Genomic DNA, 19,145 nt, shown 5'->3' with positions numbered 1-19,145 from the left:
CCAGTCTACTGAACAGAACCCCCACATTCAACCCATCCCCAGATAGCCTGGACCTGAGTGCTCAACATATCCAAACCATTACTTATCCGTCTTTAAATTCCAGTGACGTTGAATACTGTCACAGTTACCTCTTCATCCTCCTCCTCCTCCTCATCCTGTGCCACATCCTCTTCCATCATCGCCCGAATTGTTTTTTGAAGGAGGCATAGAAGTGGGATAGTTAAGCTGAGAACGGCGTCATCGGCACTGGCCATGTTGGTGGAGTACTCAAAACAGCGCAACAAGGCACACAGGTCTCGCATGGAGGCCCAGTTATTGGTGGTGAAGTGGTGCTGTTCCGCAGAGTTACTCACGCGTGCGTGCTGCAGCTGAAACTCCACTATGGCCTGCTGCTGCTCGCACAGTTTTTCCAGCATGTGCAAGGTGGAGTTCCACCTTGTGGGCACGTCACATATGAGGCGGTGAGCAGGAAGGCCGAAGTTACGCTGCAGCGCTGACAGGCAAGCAGCAGCAGGGTGAGAACGCCGAAAGTGCGCACAGACGGCCCGCACTTTCTGCAGCAGCTCTGACATATCGGGGTAGTTTTTAAGGAACCTCTGCACCACCAAATTCCGCACATGCGCCAGGCAAGGGATGTGCGTCAAACCGGCTAGGCCCAGAGCTGCTATGAGATTTCGCCCGTTATCGCACACCACCAGGCCGGGTGCAACCACTCATTTGTCTGCTGTTCCATGCTCCTCCACAACTCCTGCGCGGTGTGTGGTTTTTCCCCCAAACAGGCAAGTTTTAAACCTGCCTGCTGTCGTTTACCCCTGGCCGTGCTGAAGTTGGTGGTGAAGGTGTTACGCTGTCCGGATGAGGAGGCGATAGAGGATGAGGAAGCGGAGTAGGAGGAGTTAGGAACAGGAGGCAAACTGAAGCGCCCTGCAATCCTCGGTGGTGGAAGGACATGCGCCAAATTGCTATCCGCCTCAGGCCCATCCGCCACTGCATTTTCCCAGTGTGCCGTTAGGGAGATATAACGCCCCTGACCGTGCTTACTGGTCCACGTATCGGTAGTTAGGTGGACCTTGCCACAGATGGCGCTGCGCAGTGCACACCTGATTTTTTCCCCCACTTGGTTGTGCAGGGAAGGGATGGCTTGCCTGTAAAAGAAGTGGCGGCTGGGCACGACGTACTGTGGGACAGCCACCGACATAAGGTTTTTAAAACTGTGCGTCTCCACCAGACGGAATGACAGCATTTCAAAGGCCAAGAATTTTGAAATGCTGGCATTCAGGGCCAGGGATCGCGGGTGGGTAGGGGGGTACTTCCTCTTCCTCTGAAGTGTTTGGGAGATGGAAAGCTGAACGCTTCCACGGGACATTGTGGAGATGGTTGGTGACCCAGGTGGTGGTGTTGCTGACAGATCGTCTGTTTGCTGGGTGGCAGGTGCCGGTATCAGATGTGGCTGGAGCGGCCGAGACTGCAGCAGAAGAGGAAGCAGGATGAGCCAGAGACGTTTCTTGGTTTTGAAGGTGTGTACTCCACTGCAGCTCGTGCTTTGCACTTAGATGCCTGATCATGCAGGTTGTGCTCAGGTTGAGAAGGTTTATGCCTCGCTTCAGGCTCTGATTGCACAGGGTGCAAACCACTCGTGTCCTGTCATCAGCACATTTTCTAAAGAACTTCCACGCTAGAGAACTCCTTTTGAGCTGGCTTTGGTGTGCTCGTTCCCTTTCTGCGTTGGGCAGTAGCAGGCGTAGTGTCTAGGGCACGGCCGCTCCGCTTCTGCACCCTGCTCCCTCTTCTGCTGTGCTGGTGGCTCTGAGCGACCACCGCCTCTTCCTCCAAACTACTCAGGTCACCTGCATGACCTTCATTCCATGTGGGGTCGAGGACCTCATCGTCCTCCACATCATCTTCCACCCAGTCTTCACCCCTGCCCTCCTTGTCGGTCTCCACAATTCTGAACGCCGCAGCAGTTGGCACCTGCGTTTCGTCATCATCGGAGACGTGCTGCGATGGTACTTGCATTTACTCATCTTGAGAAATAAGTGGTTGGGCATCGCTGCACTCAATCTCTTCCACTTCTGGGGCAGGGCTAGGTGGATGGCCCTGGGAAACCCTGCTGACAGAGTCCTCAAAAAGAATAAGAGACTGCTGTATGGCTTGGGGCTCAGACTGCTTGCCTGATTTGCAAGGGGGTGAGGTGAAAGAGGGTTGGACATCGGCTGCAGGTGCCAACTCTGACCTTTCTGCAGTAGACTGGGTGGGAGACAATGTGAAGGAACTGGAGGCACTGTCAGCAGCAAACCAATCTACTATCGCCTCTACGTGTTCTGGCATCATCACTTCTAGAGGCGTATGATGCCCTACCAAATACTGATGCAGGTTCTGTCGCCTACTAACACTTGAGGAAGGTGTTTCACTTGTGCGTGTAGCTGGCACAGATCGACAACGTCCTCTCCTTGCAACAGGAGCTCTACCAGCAGCACCACGACCCAGGCCACGGCCCCTATTTGACGGTCTCATATTTCTGTAATTTAAGATCTTGCCCTACAAAGGTGTTTATTGAATAGCGGAACAAAACAACAACAGTATCGCACGGGTGTATCTCACAGTCAAATATGCAAACTATGCCGCAATTTAATGTTTTTTACCCCAAAAGGGTGTATATTGAATAGCGGAATAGGAAAAAGGATAAAAAATGGTGTATCTCACATGTACAAACACAGACTAGGCCCCGATTAAAAATTTTTGTACCCTAAAGGGGGGATGAGGAAGAGGAGTAGGAGGAGTTGGGAACAGGAGTCAAACTGAAGCACCCTGCAATCCTTGGCGGTGGAAGGAGATGCGCCAAACAAATTTAAAAGGTGTATCTCACACGTACCGATACAGACTATCCCGCAATTTAATTTTTTACACTCAAACAGGGTGTATATTGAATAGCGGAATAGGACAAATTTTACAAAACGGTGTATCTCACACGTACAAACACAAACTAGGCCCCGATTACAATTTTTTGTACCCTAAAGGCAGGATGAGGAGTAGGAGGAGTTCAGAACAGGCAGGAGGCAGACTGAAGCACCCTCAAATCCTCGGCAGTATGAGATGCGCCCCAAAAATTGCAAAGGTGTATCTCACACGTACCGACACAGAGTATCCCGCAATTTAATTGTTTATACCCAAAGGTTTTGATTAAATAGCGGAATAGAAAATATGATATCAAAAGGTGTATGTATCTCACACGTACCGACACAGACTATCCCGCAATTTAATTGTTTTTACCCAAAGGTGTAGATTAAATAGCGGAATAGAAATATTATCAAAAAAAGGTGTATGTATCTCACACGTATAGAACCTGACTAGGCCCCAATTACTATTTTTTGTACCCCCAAAGGCAGGATGAGGAGTAGGAGGAGTTCGGAACAGGCAGCACCCTCCAATCCTCAGAAGTATGAGATGCACCCCAAAAATTGGAAAGGTGTATCTCACACGTACCAACACAGACTATCCCGCAATTTAATTGTTTATACCCAAAGGTTTTTATTGAATAGCGGAATAGAAAATATTATCAAAAAAAGTGTATGTATCTCACACGTACAGAACCACACTAGGCCCCAATTACTATTTTTTGTACCCCCAAAGGCAGGATGAGGAGTAGGAGGAGTTCGGAACAGGCAGCACCCTCAAATCCTCAGAAGTATGAGATGCACCCCAAAAATTGGAAAGGTGTATCTCACACGTACCAACACAGACTATCCCGCAATTTAATTGTTTATACCCAAAGGTTTTTATTGAATAGCGGAATAGAAAATATTATCAAAAAAAGTGTATGTATCTCACACGTACAGAACCAGACTAGGCCCCAATTACTATTTATTGTACCCCCAAAGGCAGGATGAGGAGTAGGAGGAGTTCGGAACAGGCAGCACCCTCCAATCCTCAGAAGTATGAGATGCACCCCAAAAATTGGAAAGGTGTATCTCACACGTACCAACACAGACTATACTGCAATTTAATTGTTTATACCCAAAGGTTTTTATTGAATAGCGGAAAAGAAAATATTATCAAAAAAAGTGTATGTATCTCACACGTACAGAACCACACTAGGCCACAATTACTATTTTTTGTACCCCTAAAGGCAGGATGAGGAGTAGGAGGAGTACGGAACAGGAAGCACCCTAAAATCTTCAGAAGTATGAGATGAACCCCAAAAATTGGAAAGGTGTATCTCACACGTACCAACACAGACTATCCCGCAATTTAATTGTTTATACCCAAAGGTTTTTATTGAATAGCGGAATAGAAAATATTATCAAAAAAAGTGTATGTATCTCACACGTACAGAGCCACACTAGGCCCCAATTACTATTTTTTGTACCCCTAAAGGCAGGATGAGGAGTAGGAGGAGTACGGAACAGGCAGCACCCTCAAATCTTCAGAAGTATGAGATGAACCCCAAAAATTGGAAAGGTGTATCTCACACGTACCAACACAGACTATCCCGCAATTTAATTGTTTATACCCAAAGGATTTTATTGAATAGCGGAATAGAAAATATTATCAAAATAAGTGTATGTATCTCACACGTACAGAACCACACTGGGCCCCAATTACTATTTTTTGTACCCCTAAAGGCAGGATGAGGAGTAGGAGGAGTACGGAACAGGCAGCACCCTCAAATCTTCAGAAGTATGAGATGAACCCCAAAAATTGGAAAGGTGTATCTCACACGTACCAACACAGACTATCCCGCAATTTAATTGTTTATGCCCAAAGGTTTTTATTGAATAGCGGAATAGAAAATATTATCAAAAAAAGTGTATGTATCTCACACGTACAGAACCACACTAGGCCCCAATTACTATTTTTTGTACCCCTAAAGGCAGGATGAGGAGTAGGAGGAGTACGGAACAGGCAGCACCCTCAAATCTTCAGAAGTATGAGATGAACCCCAAAAATTGGAAAGGTGTATCTCACACGTACCAACACAGACTATCCTGCAATTTAATTGTTTATACCCAAAGGTTTTTATTGAATAGAGGAATAGAAAATATTATCAAAAAAAGTCTATGTATCTCACACGTACAGAACCAGACTAGGCCCCAATTACTATTTTTTGTACCCCTAAAGGCAGGATGAGGAGTAGGAGGAGTACGGAACAGGCAGCACCCTCAAATCTTCAGAAGTATGAGATGAACCCCAAAAATTGGAAAGGTGTATCTCACACGTACCAACACAGACTATCCCGCAATTGAATTGTTTATACCCAAAGGTTTTTATTGAATAGCGGAATAGAAAATATTATCAAAAAAAGTGTATGTATCTCACACGTATAGAACCAGACTAGGCCCCAATTTCTGTTTTTTGTACCCCTAAAGGCAGGATGAGGAGTACGGAACAGGCAGCACCCTCAAATCTTCAGAAGTATGAGATGAACCCCAAAAATTGGAAAGGTGTATCTCACACGTACCAACACAGACTATCCCGCAATTTAATTGTTTATACCCAAAGGTTTTTATTGAATAGCGGAATAGAAAATATTATCAAAAAAAGTGTATGCATCTCACACGTACAGAACCACACTAGGCCCCAATTACTATTTTTTGTACCCCTAAAGGCAGGATGAGGAGTAGGAGGAGTACGGAACAGGCAGCACCCTCAAATCTTCAGAAGTATGAGATGAACCCCAAAAATTGGAAAGGTGTATCTCACACGTACCAACACAGACTATACCGCAATTTAATTGTTTATACCCAAAGGTTTTTATTGAATAGCGGAATAGAAAATATTATCAAAAAAAGTGTATGTATCTCACACGTACAGAACCACACTAGGCCCCAATTACTATTTTTTGTACCCCTAAAGGCAGGATGAGGAGTAGGAGGCGTACGGAACTGGCAGCACCCTCAAATCTTCAGAAGTATGAGATGAACCCCAAAAATTGTAAAGGTGTATCTCACACGTACCAACACAGACTATCCCGCAATTTAATTGTTTATACCCAAAGGTTTTTATTGAATAGCGGAATAGAAAATATAATCAAAAAAAGTGTATGTATCTCACACGTACAGAACCACACTAGGCCCCAATTACTATTTTTTGTACCCCTAAAGGCAGGATGAGGAGTAGGAGGAGTACGGAACAGGCAGCACCCTCAAATCTTCAGAAGTATGAGATGAACCCCAAAAATTGGAAAGGTGTATCTCACACGTACCAACACAGACTATCCCGCAATTTAATTGTTTATACCCAAAGGTTTTTATTGAATAGCGGAATAGAAAATATTATCAAAAAAAGTGTATGTATCTCACACGTACAGAACCACACTAGGCCCCAATTACTATTTTTTGTTCCCCTAAAGGCACCTAAAGGCAGGATGAGGAGTAGGAGGAGTACAGAACAGGCAGCACCCTCAAATCTTCAGAAGTATGAGATGAACCCCAAAAATTGGAAAGGTGTATCTCACACGTACCAACACAGACTATCCCGCAATTTCATTGTTTATACCCAAAGGTTTTTATTGAATAGCGGAATAGAAAATATGATATAAAATTGGTGTGATTTATCAATAGCACATGTGAACAGCAGTGTCTTATATCATTCAGCTCTGCTGCAGGCTATGGAGGGAAAAAAAAAATTCCCCTTTTAAGTGTAATTTTTAACTAGATTAGTACAGACTATGCCACAATTTAATTTTTTTAACCCAAGGCTGTATATTGAATAGTGGAATAGAAAAAAGTGTATGATTTTTGAAACCACTCAATAATAGCACATGTGAACACACACAGCAGTGTATTATCACAGTCAGCACAGCAGCACTGAAGGAAAACCGCTGCACACAGTGACTGATAGAAAAAGACTTTTCTCCCTCCTCCTCAGTGGGCAAAAAAGATTGTTTTCACTGCACCCCACACACAGCAAAATCGATGTGGACCAGCTCTGCTGCAGGCTATGGAGGGAAAAAAAATTCCCCTTTTTAAATTTTTAACTAGATTAGTACAGACTAAGCCACAATTTAATTTTTTTAACCCAAGGGTGTATATTGAATAGTGGAATAGAAAAAAGTGTATAACTTTTGAAATCTCTCAATAATAGCACATGTGAACACAACAGTGTATGATCACAGTCAGCACAGCACAGCACAGCACTGAAGGGAAAACGCTGCACACAGTGACTGATAGAAAAATACTTTTCTCCCTCCTCCTCAGTGGGCAAAAAAGATTGTGTTCACTGCACCCCACACACAGCAAAATTGATGTGGACCACTGACACCTGCCTATCTCCAGCCTCTCCCTAACAGGATTGATAAGATCGGTCACTGCAAACCCCCCACACACAGCAATATCGGTTATAGAACACTGACCCTAAAAATCAGCAGCCTCGCCCTAAAATGCCCTACAACTCGCCCTGCCTAACACACTCCGACCTGTCCCTCAATTCTATCCGGACACAAATGGTTTTTGCCTGTCTGTTCCTAATCAGCAGCCAGCACGTATGATGTGTGCTCTGTCCCTGAACTAACACAGCAGAATGACGCAGCGGCGCTCTGTCTCGAACTTATAAAGACTTGGTCACATACTTCAGATGGCCAATCACAGCTACTAATACATTTGTAGGCATGGCTGGGATGGCTTAAGGCACACCAGTTAAACACTTGTTGATTGGCTGTTGAAAGCCCGCCATGAAAAGCGCGCCAATGCATACAAAACCCGGAAATAAAATGACCGAACACGGATTTTTACCCGAATATACAGTAAAGTTTTCGGGTCCGTGTTCGGGTAACAAAAATCCAATTATTCGGTACGAACACGAATAATACAGTCCGTGTTCGCTCAACCCTACTCCTAATCCCAGGTTGGGACCTGTACAACTAGTTACTCAGCTACCTGCCAAAACATACAAGAATGAGTCCCTATACCCTACTATATCTGCCCCAGCCTCAGCTTTCAGGTACTTCTTACAAAAAAGCATATCTAGGATCTTGCCCAGTCCAACAACCGATTCCTATTTTCATCCTGAGACTTCTTATACCAGACATGCAACTGACTACTTGGATAGAAAGGGGGATGACATTTGTAACAGACCTCTACATTCAGAAGCTTCCAAAATCTTTCTCTATACTACAGCAAACTTACAATCTCCCTACCTCGGAATACTTCAGATATTCCCAAGTAGCCCATTGCTTGATCCACTCCCCTCACCTGTTTAAGAGTTTACACAACCACTCCTGAAAATTTGTATGTATCAAAAGCCCATCTTAAAAAAGGTATACACATCTTTTACAACTTGTAACAAGAGAAAAACTCTCTCTAAATTGACGTCTCTTATACAGTGACTCTACCTTCACAGATTACCAACAGCTATCTGCTTTGGGAGCTACATTCAAAGCAACAAGGTTCACTAACCTCTGGGAACTGTCCCACAATATTACCCCCTCTATCTTACACAAGATGGATTCCTCTATCGCTCCCCTTTGTTGCAAAGGATTTGGATCCATGGGTAATATTTACTACATCTTCTGGACATGTAATAAGCTGACTGAATTATGGAAATACATTTTCTGAATAATCACAGAAATTACTAATGTACAATTTTTCCCATCTACCGAACTAGCCTTGCTAATATTGGAATGGAAGATGTTCCTCCAACAGTTCGTCCCCTGCTGGCGGCAAGATTCGTTATATCTCGCCACTGGTATTCTAGCGACATTCCTAGCTTTGAGGTGATTTCTTTAGTTCATACCCATGGAACATATGAATGTATGCTGGTCTACGCCATACAACAGCAGATTGCCCAAAAGTTCTCACTGGTTATGAGTTCTAAAATGACATGCTAACATCATGCCTTGTTCTTCTTATACTTGTCATATCCTGTACTTATCCTGCACTTTCATTGTTATACAGTACTTGCAGGCTCTTACACATCTCATCTCTTCCTGTGGTTATAAACGTTTGAATCCTGCAGTAGTAATTTATCTTATGTTTGAAAAAAGTACTGAATCAAGTATAGAATTTTATGCACGCTTTTATTATGTTACCCCTTTTCCCTTTTGTACTCTTAAAATCCTTTAAATACAAATTTATTGAAATTAAAATCCATACTAGACTGGGGGGCATTCGTGAGCTGCTGAAGAAGATGGCCGCACATTGATTCGGCTCTGTGCTGTGCAGGAGCACAGAAAGCTTATTATACCAAGACAGGCTCTTCCCAGTCACCGCACATACTCCTTGCTAGCTTAGAAACACTTGGGCAGTGGATAGGAAAAGTTTTCAGCACCTTTAGTGCATGTGCACAGACTCCCACTGCAATCCTGCCCACCCACTCTACAGCTAAGATGGAGACTGCTCCACAGGATGATACAGAGATCTCCTCATTTGAGCTGCTGAACCCCCAGGACAGTTCCTCAAATGACAGCACTACAGCCATGGTTGGTAACCAGAATTATATAATCTGAAGGGATGCTGCATTACTAGAAAAATCCAAGTTCTTGCTACAAAGGGAACTGTCCTTAACACCATCTCTAGAGAAATCAGGGAACTGGGCACACGCTTTGATGACACAGAACGGAAACTGGATGTCACTGTTGCAGTGGTTGGCTCCTCCGAGCGTGTACTAGATATCCTGAGGGCAGATACTGAAGCCCTCCTTAAGGCAGAGGACTTAGAAAACTGGAATTAAAGGGGCAGTATACCAGGCCTTACATCCACGGTTACATCCCTGCTTTAGGAATTGATTCCCGGCACCCCAATTGATAGACTGGAGTTTGACAGGATCCATAGGACCCTTGGCCCCAGGAAAATGAGGGCACCCCTCATGACATTGTTAATCCTACCTTTTATAGAACAAAGGCTGCATGGAACAAACAAGACTTAACCTTTCAATCATATCACTACCACATTTTTGCTGACTTGGCACCTCAGACTGTTCAAAAGCACAAGCCACTGAAGCCTTTCCTTACCATACTCCAAAATGAGACATAAAATGTAAATGGGGATTCCCCATTAAATGCTTATTTGTGCATGAGAACCTTTCCCGCTCCTTTTTTTTTTCTCCAGAGGAAGTCCATATTCTTCTCAGTACTCTTTGTCTCCTGCCTCCAGACTTAGTAGGCACCCAACTGGGTTCTCATTGCTCCCTCTACTTGACCCCTTCATGAGAAATAAAACTCAGCATAAAACCACTATTTTTTAGAAAATCACTCTCTCTATGCATTCTCCCCTGACATCAGGAGACTGTGCCACCACGGAGAACATCTGCTCTTCAACATTAACTCTCCTTGTTCCTGGGGACCTGTGGTACACTCCCTGGAAATCATTATTTCCTATTCCAAGCTGGAACCTTGCTTAGATGTTTGCTGTTTATTTATTTTTTATTATGACTGTAAACGAGCTACCTTACATTTGGTCAAATCTTTTAACTTCCCGTACTTCAATGCTGTCCCCGACTAGTCTCACATGCTTTTTGTGCCGGGCTTTTTACTTTGTTTTGGCCCTTACTCTGGACAGTGAACAGAACCTCTGGATTTTTGAACCCTATTAGACCCCTAGGAACTCTACCGCTGATAACCCTGATCTTCATCACACCCCTTTATTGGATTTGACTCTTAACCTCCATCCCCTTCCTCTTTGAGTAAAGTGACAATCACTTTTTACTGAGACATACCCTATTATAGTCTATTTTTCTCCTCCACTCCTTTTTCCTTCCCCCCTCAAACTCCGCCTTCCATTTTTTTAACTCATTAATAACTTCCTTTGATATACCTAAAGGTGGGGGGTCCCACCTCTCCCAGGGATATGGTTTTGTTTTCATGCATCTTTTGATTGTTTGAACAAAGTTTAAGTGCATTTTTTGTTTCAGTGTCGACACTTGGCGCATCCACCTGGCACTTGTGGACTGGCCCTTGTGCCCTCCTCGAAACGTATATTATGTTTCTGGTTCTACTTGATACTTTCCATGCCAACTGCTTAGTGCTCACCTTCAGTCCTTACAATTGATTCTCCTCTCGTGCTATAATTGTACTCACTACTGGCTCACTCTTCTATACATACCTTGCCTCTGCACATCACTGATGACCCCAAATTATGGTGATGCCTGGATGTGTTTCTTCTTTTGCAGTACCATCTCAAACATTGTGATCTCTTTTACCTCATTTTCTATTATTTTCTATCCCCTTCCTCTCTCTCATTCCTTTCTCTATCCCTGTTCCCTTCTGTCCTCACCCATGGCTGCCACAGAGGACCCCGGTTCCACGCTGTTATTCACTACCTTATCTCACACCAGTGACCTACCAGATTGGCCATTTCTCAAACTCCCTTAATGGCTCCCTCCTAATTTTTTATTTTTTTATCTTTCATAATGTTAGGGATTTTATTCTCACCACAAATGAACAGCTTTAAATTAATTCTCTTCATCCTAACATGGTGTATTTAAAGGATAGCAGACTCTCTGTGTCCTCTAGCCCCAAATACTTCCTGCAAGTTTTTCAGGCTTATTCTGCAGAGACGAAATGAGGAGTGTTAGTAGCTTTCCATGACAACACATGCAAATTAGAAATCCTGCATCCCAGAGGTAGATATATCTTACTCCAGGGTTCACATCTTGACACAGCGATAACCATAACTATTATGCCCCTCATTCCCGTTAACATTTTTCCCCCACCTTTAAGGTCTCATATCTACACACAAACAATGTATTATTTTCCTCATGGGTGACACTAACGTGGTCCTTGGCCTCAAAGTAGATAAATCTAAAATTACCGAACCCCATTCCAAAACAGATGTTTTCCAAACTCAAATAGATAAGCTGGTCAACCTGCTCTCTAAACACCATCTTGGAGATGCTTTGAAAAAATGAACACCCTTTAACTAAAGATTACATGTTTTACTCTGCACCCTACGATGGTTTTTCACACTTAGACCATTTTTTTCACCCACAATTCCTTCCCTCACTGATCAAAGCAAAAATTCCCTCTGCCTCTTTGTCTGACCATTCCTCCATCCTCATTCAGAGCAGTTCCCTTGCTCACAATCCACCACCATTTGCGCAACAGGCAGTCACGGCCATCTCCATTGCACTGCCCCCATGTGACATCACTGACCGGTGCTTGTTGGGTCGATGACATCACAAGGGGGCAGTTCCACCAGGTGACATCGCCAGGTGGCCCCACCCCTTACCTATATAAGAGTTGTCAAACTGTGGAGCCTGCAGTGGGTGGCAAGACTTCGTCGTGTGCGTAGCTTTTTTGTTTTTCTTTTTTCTGGTCCGGTAGTGGTGGCAGCGTGGTGATTGATAATGGATCTACATCGGGTGCCATGTTATTTTTTTATAATATGAAATTGTCAATAACTGTGTCTGTGTTTTTATTTTTTTTACACTTTTTTGGTGAATGGGTAGGGGATGCAATGCACCCCATACTCATCCACATGGGGGGGGCAATTTCTGGGGGCCCTCTACTTAAAAGGGGCTTTTAGATTCTGATAAGAGAATAAGGGATAAGGATAAGGGAAGTGGCCCTTGTCCCCATAACAGGGAGGGGGGAGCAGAGTCTGGTATGGTTCAGGAGGGGGGTTTGCTTGCTCATCCCTCTTTCCTGGCCTGCCAGGCTACAGGGTCAACAGCCTGCCAAGCAACCCACAAATTAGGATGTTCGCTGAACGGACAAACAGGCGATGTTCGGCCTGCACTTTTGGTCAGCTCAAACGCAGTAGTAAACGCACATTAAAAATGTATCAAAGATGCAGTGCAGCTCTACTAAAAATCACATTTAAAATTATCATCAAAATCACACTGCACTATTGTGAACCTAGCCTTAATGTCTGTGTCTTGTTAAGTATGTCAGTATAAACAATTGAGACAGATTAAACTGTCTAATCTATGTAACTGTTAACCTGCATAGTTACAAAGTTAGTCAGGCTGAAAAAAGATACAAGTCCATCCAGTTCAAACAAATAAAATAAAAAAAATAATAAAAAAAACTCCATATACCTACAATTGATCCAGAGGAAGAAAAAAAATATTCAATTTGCTATGGTGGGGGAAAAAAAATACTTCTTGACCCCCCAGTATGCAATCAGATATTCCCTGGATCAACTACCCATAGTGTTATTACCTATAAACGTTCCAGTTATAGTTTTGCATTACGAATGCTTCCAGTTCCTTTTTAAACTTAGAGAGAAATACCAGATTAGTTATTTACCATTAGATAAAAAGAAGAGGGAAGCGCCTCTTGAGTGTGGTTAAAAAGCACAATTTATTACAAGACAATGTAGTAACTTACATATAAGTAAGCTGGTAAGTGCATGGCTCTCCGAGGGCGGCTGCTGGAGATTGCATCCAAGTATCCAGGTGTCCAGGCGTAGGCTTAATGTCCAGGAACTGGTGGAGACTTAGCTCAATTGTTCCGGAAGTGCCGTGCAGCGGTGGAGACTTGTGCGGCGGCCGGGAGTCAGCGGAGGCGTCTGACGTCACAGGTAGGTGTGGGCAGTCTGGGCTTCACAACTAGTTTCAGAGCATGCGCGAGAGTCCTGTCCTGGACCTGCGCTCTCCTTTTTCAAGTGTTACACTTGAAAAAGGAGAGCGCAGGTCCAGGACAGGACTCTCGCGCATGCTCTGAAACTAGTTGTGAAGCCCAGACTGCCCACACCTACCTGTGACGTCAGGCGCCTCCGCTGACTCCCGGCCGCCGCACAAGTCTCCACCGCTGCACGGCACTTCCGGAACAATTGAGCTAAGTCTCCATCAGTTCCTGGACATTAAGCCTACGCCTGGACACCTGGATACTTGGATGCAATCTCCAGCAGCCGCCCTCGGAGAGCCATGCACTTACCAGCTTACTTATATGTAAGTTACTACATTGTCTTGTAATAAATTGTGCTTTTTACCACACTCAAGAGGCGCTTCCCTCTTCTTTTTATCTACTGCTCAGAGTCGACTTCACTCTCCCGGACAGCAGCCCTGAGTGCCTTGTGACCCATCCATCCTTGGATCCACCCCGTATCTGCTTATCCTTTATTGGATTCCAGGCCATTTATTTCCCTTTTATCCTCAGAGACTTGCACAATGGACTTATAATCCCCACCTTGTGCTAATTGTCAGTACAGCCCCTAACAACACGCTGAATATTGTCCTGGCCATTCATTTAAGACATACCACTCCTTACTGTATTGTTATTGTATATTCCTCTGCATTATCTATGAGCGCCATACCACCTATATATCTCCAGTTATTTACCATTAGGGGCGCCATCCCTTTGTATTGTATTACAACCAATTCTAGTAATGGGGATCTGAATTGAGCCGCAAAATGGTAAACCACATAATTAAAAATTGTCAAAACTTTATTACACCATGTTAAATATACCTATGTGGTGATCACTTAAAAAGGATTTACAAAACTTATAATTGAAGGGGTCATTGTATCATACAGTTGTCATGTAAAAACAAAGGAACCGATCGATGTCAAGCTTGGCGCGTTTTGTGGAATTCCTCACTTCCTCAGGGCCAAATGACCCCAGCAGATAAAAAAGATGCCAGAAAGCTACAAGTATAAAAACATAATTTAAGTACAATTCCTATTAACTATTATTAAATATGCGAATCAAGAATACTGAAAATGTATACAATTGTCTTCTATCCATCTTGGGAAGGGGCAAAGCAGACCAAAGAAAAAACAGACTAAAGAAAAAAATGATGTATTATTATATTAGATATAAATATAGATGTACATTAATGTTTTTTGGCCATATTTTTGAAAAAAAAAAAAAAAAAAACTTCTAACAAGGGGACCTCTGGAGGACCCACCAGCACCTAAGCCACCGCCGGCCCGTGGGGAAGAGACAGACCAAAAATGTCAAGGAACAGACAAGGAGACCCTGTAGTTAATGGAATAATTAGCTGTGTATTGAATAGCAAAAAGAGATATAATAATATAATTCAAAAACAATTAAAACGTAGGCCAAAGGTTAGTATACAGTGGGTATAGAGAAGAACCACCCCCTTTATAATAATCACATTTTGTTGCTTTGCAGCCTGAAATGAAGACAGACACCGTTTTTGTTTTATCCAGCTGTATTTACTAGTGCAGCTTATAACATCCAAGTGAAAGATATAACACCAACATGTCAGAAAAAAATAAAAATAAAAATAGGATCACTGAGTTGGAAAAAGATCACCCCCCATTTGTCAGTATATTTTGGACCACGTTGTGCTTTAATAGCCTTTAGTCTGTTGGGATATTTCTCTACTAACTTTGCAATATTTGCCCACACTTCTTTGCAGAACTAATCAAGTTCAGTTAAATTTGATGGTGACCATATGTGGACTGCAGTCTTCAAGTCATTTCACAATTTTCAATGGGGTTTAAGCCCGACTCTGACTAAGCCATGCAAGGACATTCCCCTTTTTCTCCTTCAACCACTATGTGGTCATTTGTGCTGTGTGCTTTGTGTCATTGTCATGCTGGAAGGTAAAACTCTTTCCCATTGACAACCTTCTGGCAGAGGGCAGCAGATTTTCATAAATTTTCAGTAATTCAATTTTAATCTCATCTGACCATAACCCCCTTTTCCATGTGGCCTCAGAATCTTCATGGTGCGTTTAAGGTGGTCAGATGAGACTAAAATTTATTTATTTGGCCTCAACACCAAACAATATGTGGAAATCAAATACAGCTCACCATCCAAATAACCCCATTCCTACAGTAAAGCATGGAGGTGTTATTATCCTGTTATGGGGGACTTCTCTGCAGCGGGGCCTGAAGCACTTGAAAATAAAACAAAAAATGTGCCTGTCTTCATTTAAGGCTGCATGCCAACAAAATGTGATTATTTTAATGGGAAGGTGATCCTTTTATATACCCACTATATAATCAATCTTTCAAGTTATGGATAAGATATATATTAGAACAAAGTATAGCATTGGGATCAATAAAAACAAATATGAAAATAAAGACCAAGAAATATATCCATATATGTTTCAAGCTGTTATGTGGCAATCCATCCCATGGCTGCAAACAATCCAGCCAGAGGGAGCATCTGAGCAAACCATACAACCATACATATTTTCTATAGTTCATGGCAAATGTACTTAAATTTATGTTTTTGTATTTGTAGCTTCCGGATATCTGTCTTATGATTATGGGGTCATTTGATCCTGAGGAAGCAGGGAATACCGCGAAACGCGTTGACCTTTAATATCGACTGGCTCCTATGCTTTTTACATGACAACTGTCCGGAGCAATGACCCCTGCAATCATACGTTTTGTGAATTGTAATCACCACACAGGTGGTATTTTAACATTGTGGAATAAAGTTTTGATCATTTTTAATTGTAAGAAATACCATTTTGCGACTCAAATCAGATCCCCATTACTATATTTCTTTGTTGTAATTCTGCTCCTTTTTAAAACAATCTATTTAGCTGGCCAGGCCTAGTTCTTGAGGTAGTCTATCCCAAAGCTCTTCATTTTCACATCTTTTACTGTGAAGAAGCTTTTCCCTATATGAAGGTTGATTCTCTTTCCCTCCAGACGTAACTAATGTTATTTAAAGCATGGTCAAAAATTGAGATAGAGGCACACTAAAACAAAAGAGATCTATCTGGCAAATTATGGTTCCAGTCTGTGCTCTTTCTTGTCTTTGCTGTGGTCCCTTCCACCTGCTGCTTTGTCACTACTGTGTCTTGTATTAGGGTAGCAGCCAGAGGGAGGAATGGAGAACAGACGCACCCAGACATTTTGCATAGCTGCAGTGTCCTTAACTCTTGATCTGAGTGGAGACTGGATTTTTAACCCATCTTACAGTCTTTCTCATATTTTATCCTGAAAGGGTCACTATAATGAGACTGTTACTTAGTAAAAGATAGAAATCTGTTAGCAGGTACCTAGAGGTGCCTGCACATATCTACGGCACCTCCACCTCCACCATTACGTGTGGGAGCTTTTGCCTTTTAGGAAAAGTGGGAATGAAAGGTGCTGCAGGTATGCTCATGCACCTCAAGGTACCTACCGGTAGGTGACTAAGCATTATTCAAGCTAGCATCTCTTTCTCTCTTTCTTTTTGAATATCAACGTTAGGTGGTAAACATTGTTTACCTATACCAAACTTCCCTATAAAAATATAGAATAATTTCAAATTGCCCTGTTATGGCTTGGGTGTATTATAAGAAATAGCCCCCCGCCCCCAAATCAATATTAAATATTAGGTATCCCCTAAAAACGGTGTGACCCATATATGTGCAGTCATCTTTTCAAATGATCTTGTCATTATACAGAAAAGGGGGCATCAATATGTCCTGTGCAAGCTTGCATGCATAATATTTTGAACATGTATAATATTGCAGTTACTTTTATAAGCATCTAATGCAATATCCCATCACTGTTTATATTTCAGATTACCTCTCTTTCAAGCAAGTGCATTTGCATTTTTGGTCCCTGCTAGAGCCATTCTTTCTCTGGATAAATGGAAATGTCCCTCTGATGGTAAATAAACTGTAGGATTCAGAACCAAAAAATATTCATGCTTTTTCTTTTTGGTTTTTTTTTTTTTTTAATAAGACCCCCTACTACCACCATTACTATAGAGGGGGGAGGGAGCACAGAGCATCCATAGTGTCAATGTACAGTATTAATAATGACTGTAGGAGGAAGCTGACAAACAACATAAGGCAAGAATAGGGTGAAATAAGAAACTGTTTACTGTACTTTCAACTTTTAGCTCTTTGGACAATCACCCCCTTTACTGCCTTCTCTTTTTGGTGTTATTATTTGGAGCTGTAGGGAGAGATAACAAACTGCATAGGGAAAAATAAGGCTCATTTAGCACAGTTTGTTTTTCTTAAGCATGGAAATAGTGTGAATGTTTCTGAAGACCAAGCAGAGGGAAGACATTGACCCTGCTCCTAGCAACCAAACATGAATACTTCAATTAACCTCAGGAGGAAGAGCAGGGGGATTTCTAGCTGGGGACAACAGTAAGCCTGGAAATGACATGCAGCTGGAGGGATGGGAAAGAAACTACACTGTCCAGGACCACATGACTGCCCCTGGGGGAGAGCTGCGCCATTGCTACTTGTAAGTGCTTCACCCAGAGCCATAACTACAGGGGTCACAAATGTTCCAGGGGGCCAGTGCAGCTCCCCTGTACACCTGGATAGGAGGGGTGGCAGGGATGGCATATTTAAGAATCTATGCCCTCCCATCTTCCTCCTGCAGCCGCTGAAAGCATGCTTCTCCTCCATTCCCTCCCACAGGTATTCAGCGGCTGCAGGAGGAAGATGGAGGGCATCAGTTCCTCTATATGCCAACCCTCTTTTCCTGCTGCCCCCAGCCATGTGGGGTCCCCCTGCAGGCCTGCTGGCTACTCCCCTGCTGCTGCAGGGGGATGCGTTCAGGATGGGGAGAGGGGGAAGGGCAAAGGAATGTAATTTACTGGTCCCTTCCTTTTCTGAATCGGTACAGATCACTCCTGTGTTCATTCATAACTGAACGTAAACTGTGTAAATGAACGGGAAACTCTGTACAGAACTCTCCCTTTCCATTAATTCTGTGCTGCAGAGATGGAGCTTGAGGGCTGTGTCTTAAAGATGAAACATCACAGGTCTGTTTAGACCCTGATATCTCACCAAAGCCCCCCAACAGGGCTCTTAAAAAAACTAAAATAAAGGAGGCCCTTCATGGTTTCTTGCATCGGGGCTCTGAAGGTTCTAGTTACGCCTCTGACTTCACCCATACTGCGGACACCCAACAGGTATAGAGGCCCCCATGTTTGAGAGCATCATAGATGGTGTGTGTGACAGAGACCAGTTTTTCCTTAGCTACTGTTCCCCACTGTTGTATGAGAGACCAGTGGTTTTCGTATTAAGCTGTCCTAGACCCCCCCCCCCATAAGAAATAGAGAGAGACTTCCAACTGGGACTTTAGGAGGGGAGACAATCTTAGCCCTATTCAGGGCATGAGGCAGAATTCCTCACTGGGCTTTGAAAAACCAAGCAGGACTCCAGAGTGGTGTGAGGTATGTTGGCCAACCAAGTTTATGCTTTATTTGCTCAGGTAGTGTGAAGGGCAGAAAGTCTGCTTTTGGATTACAAATGGAGAGAGAGTTCTCCAAATTCTAAGGGTCCCAGTGCCAGCAGCGACTGTGTAAAGTTCACTGGCCAGTGTTA

At 43.2% G+C, this 19,145-nt stretch overlaps 1 protein-coding gene across 2 annotated transcripts in view; it reads left to right on the top strand.

Annotated features, from left to right (window-relative positions):
- The window catches only part of SLC23A1 (solute carrier family 23 member 1), a 580,604-nt gene that overhangs the window by 22,991 nt on the left and 538,468 nt on the right, over positions 1-19,145 (top strand). The window contains exon 3 of one of the 2 annotated variants that reach the window (XM_082255677.1): positions 17,375-17,463. The exons of the other annotated variant lie outside the window; for it this stretch is intronic. Within the exon in view, the coding sequence (XP_082111803.1) occupies positions 17,375-17,463 (89 nt within the window). The remainder of the gene's footprint in view (positions 1-17,374; positions 17,464-19,145) is intronic. 2 annotated transcript variants of the gene reach the window in all.

The sequence above is a fragment of the Pelophylax lessonae genome (genome assembly GCF_965119305.1).
Source record: "Pelophylax lessonae genome assembly, chromosome: 4".
NCBI lineage: Eukaryota > Metazoa > Chordata > Amphibia > Anura > Ranidae > Pelophylax > Pelophylax lessonae.
The sequence above is the reverse complement of the archived record's forward strand: the minus strand, read 5'-3'. Positions and strand labels throughout refer to the sequence as shown.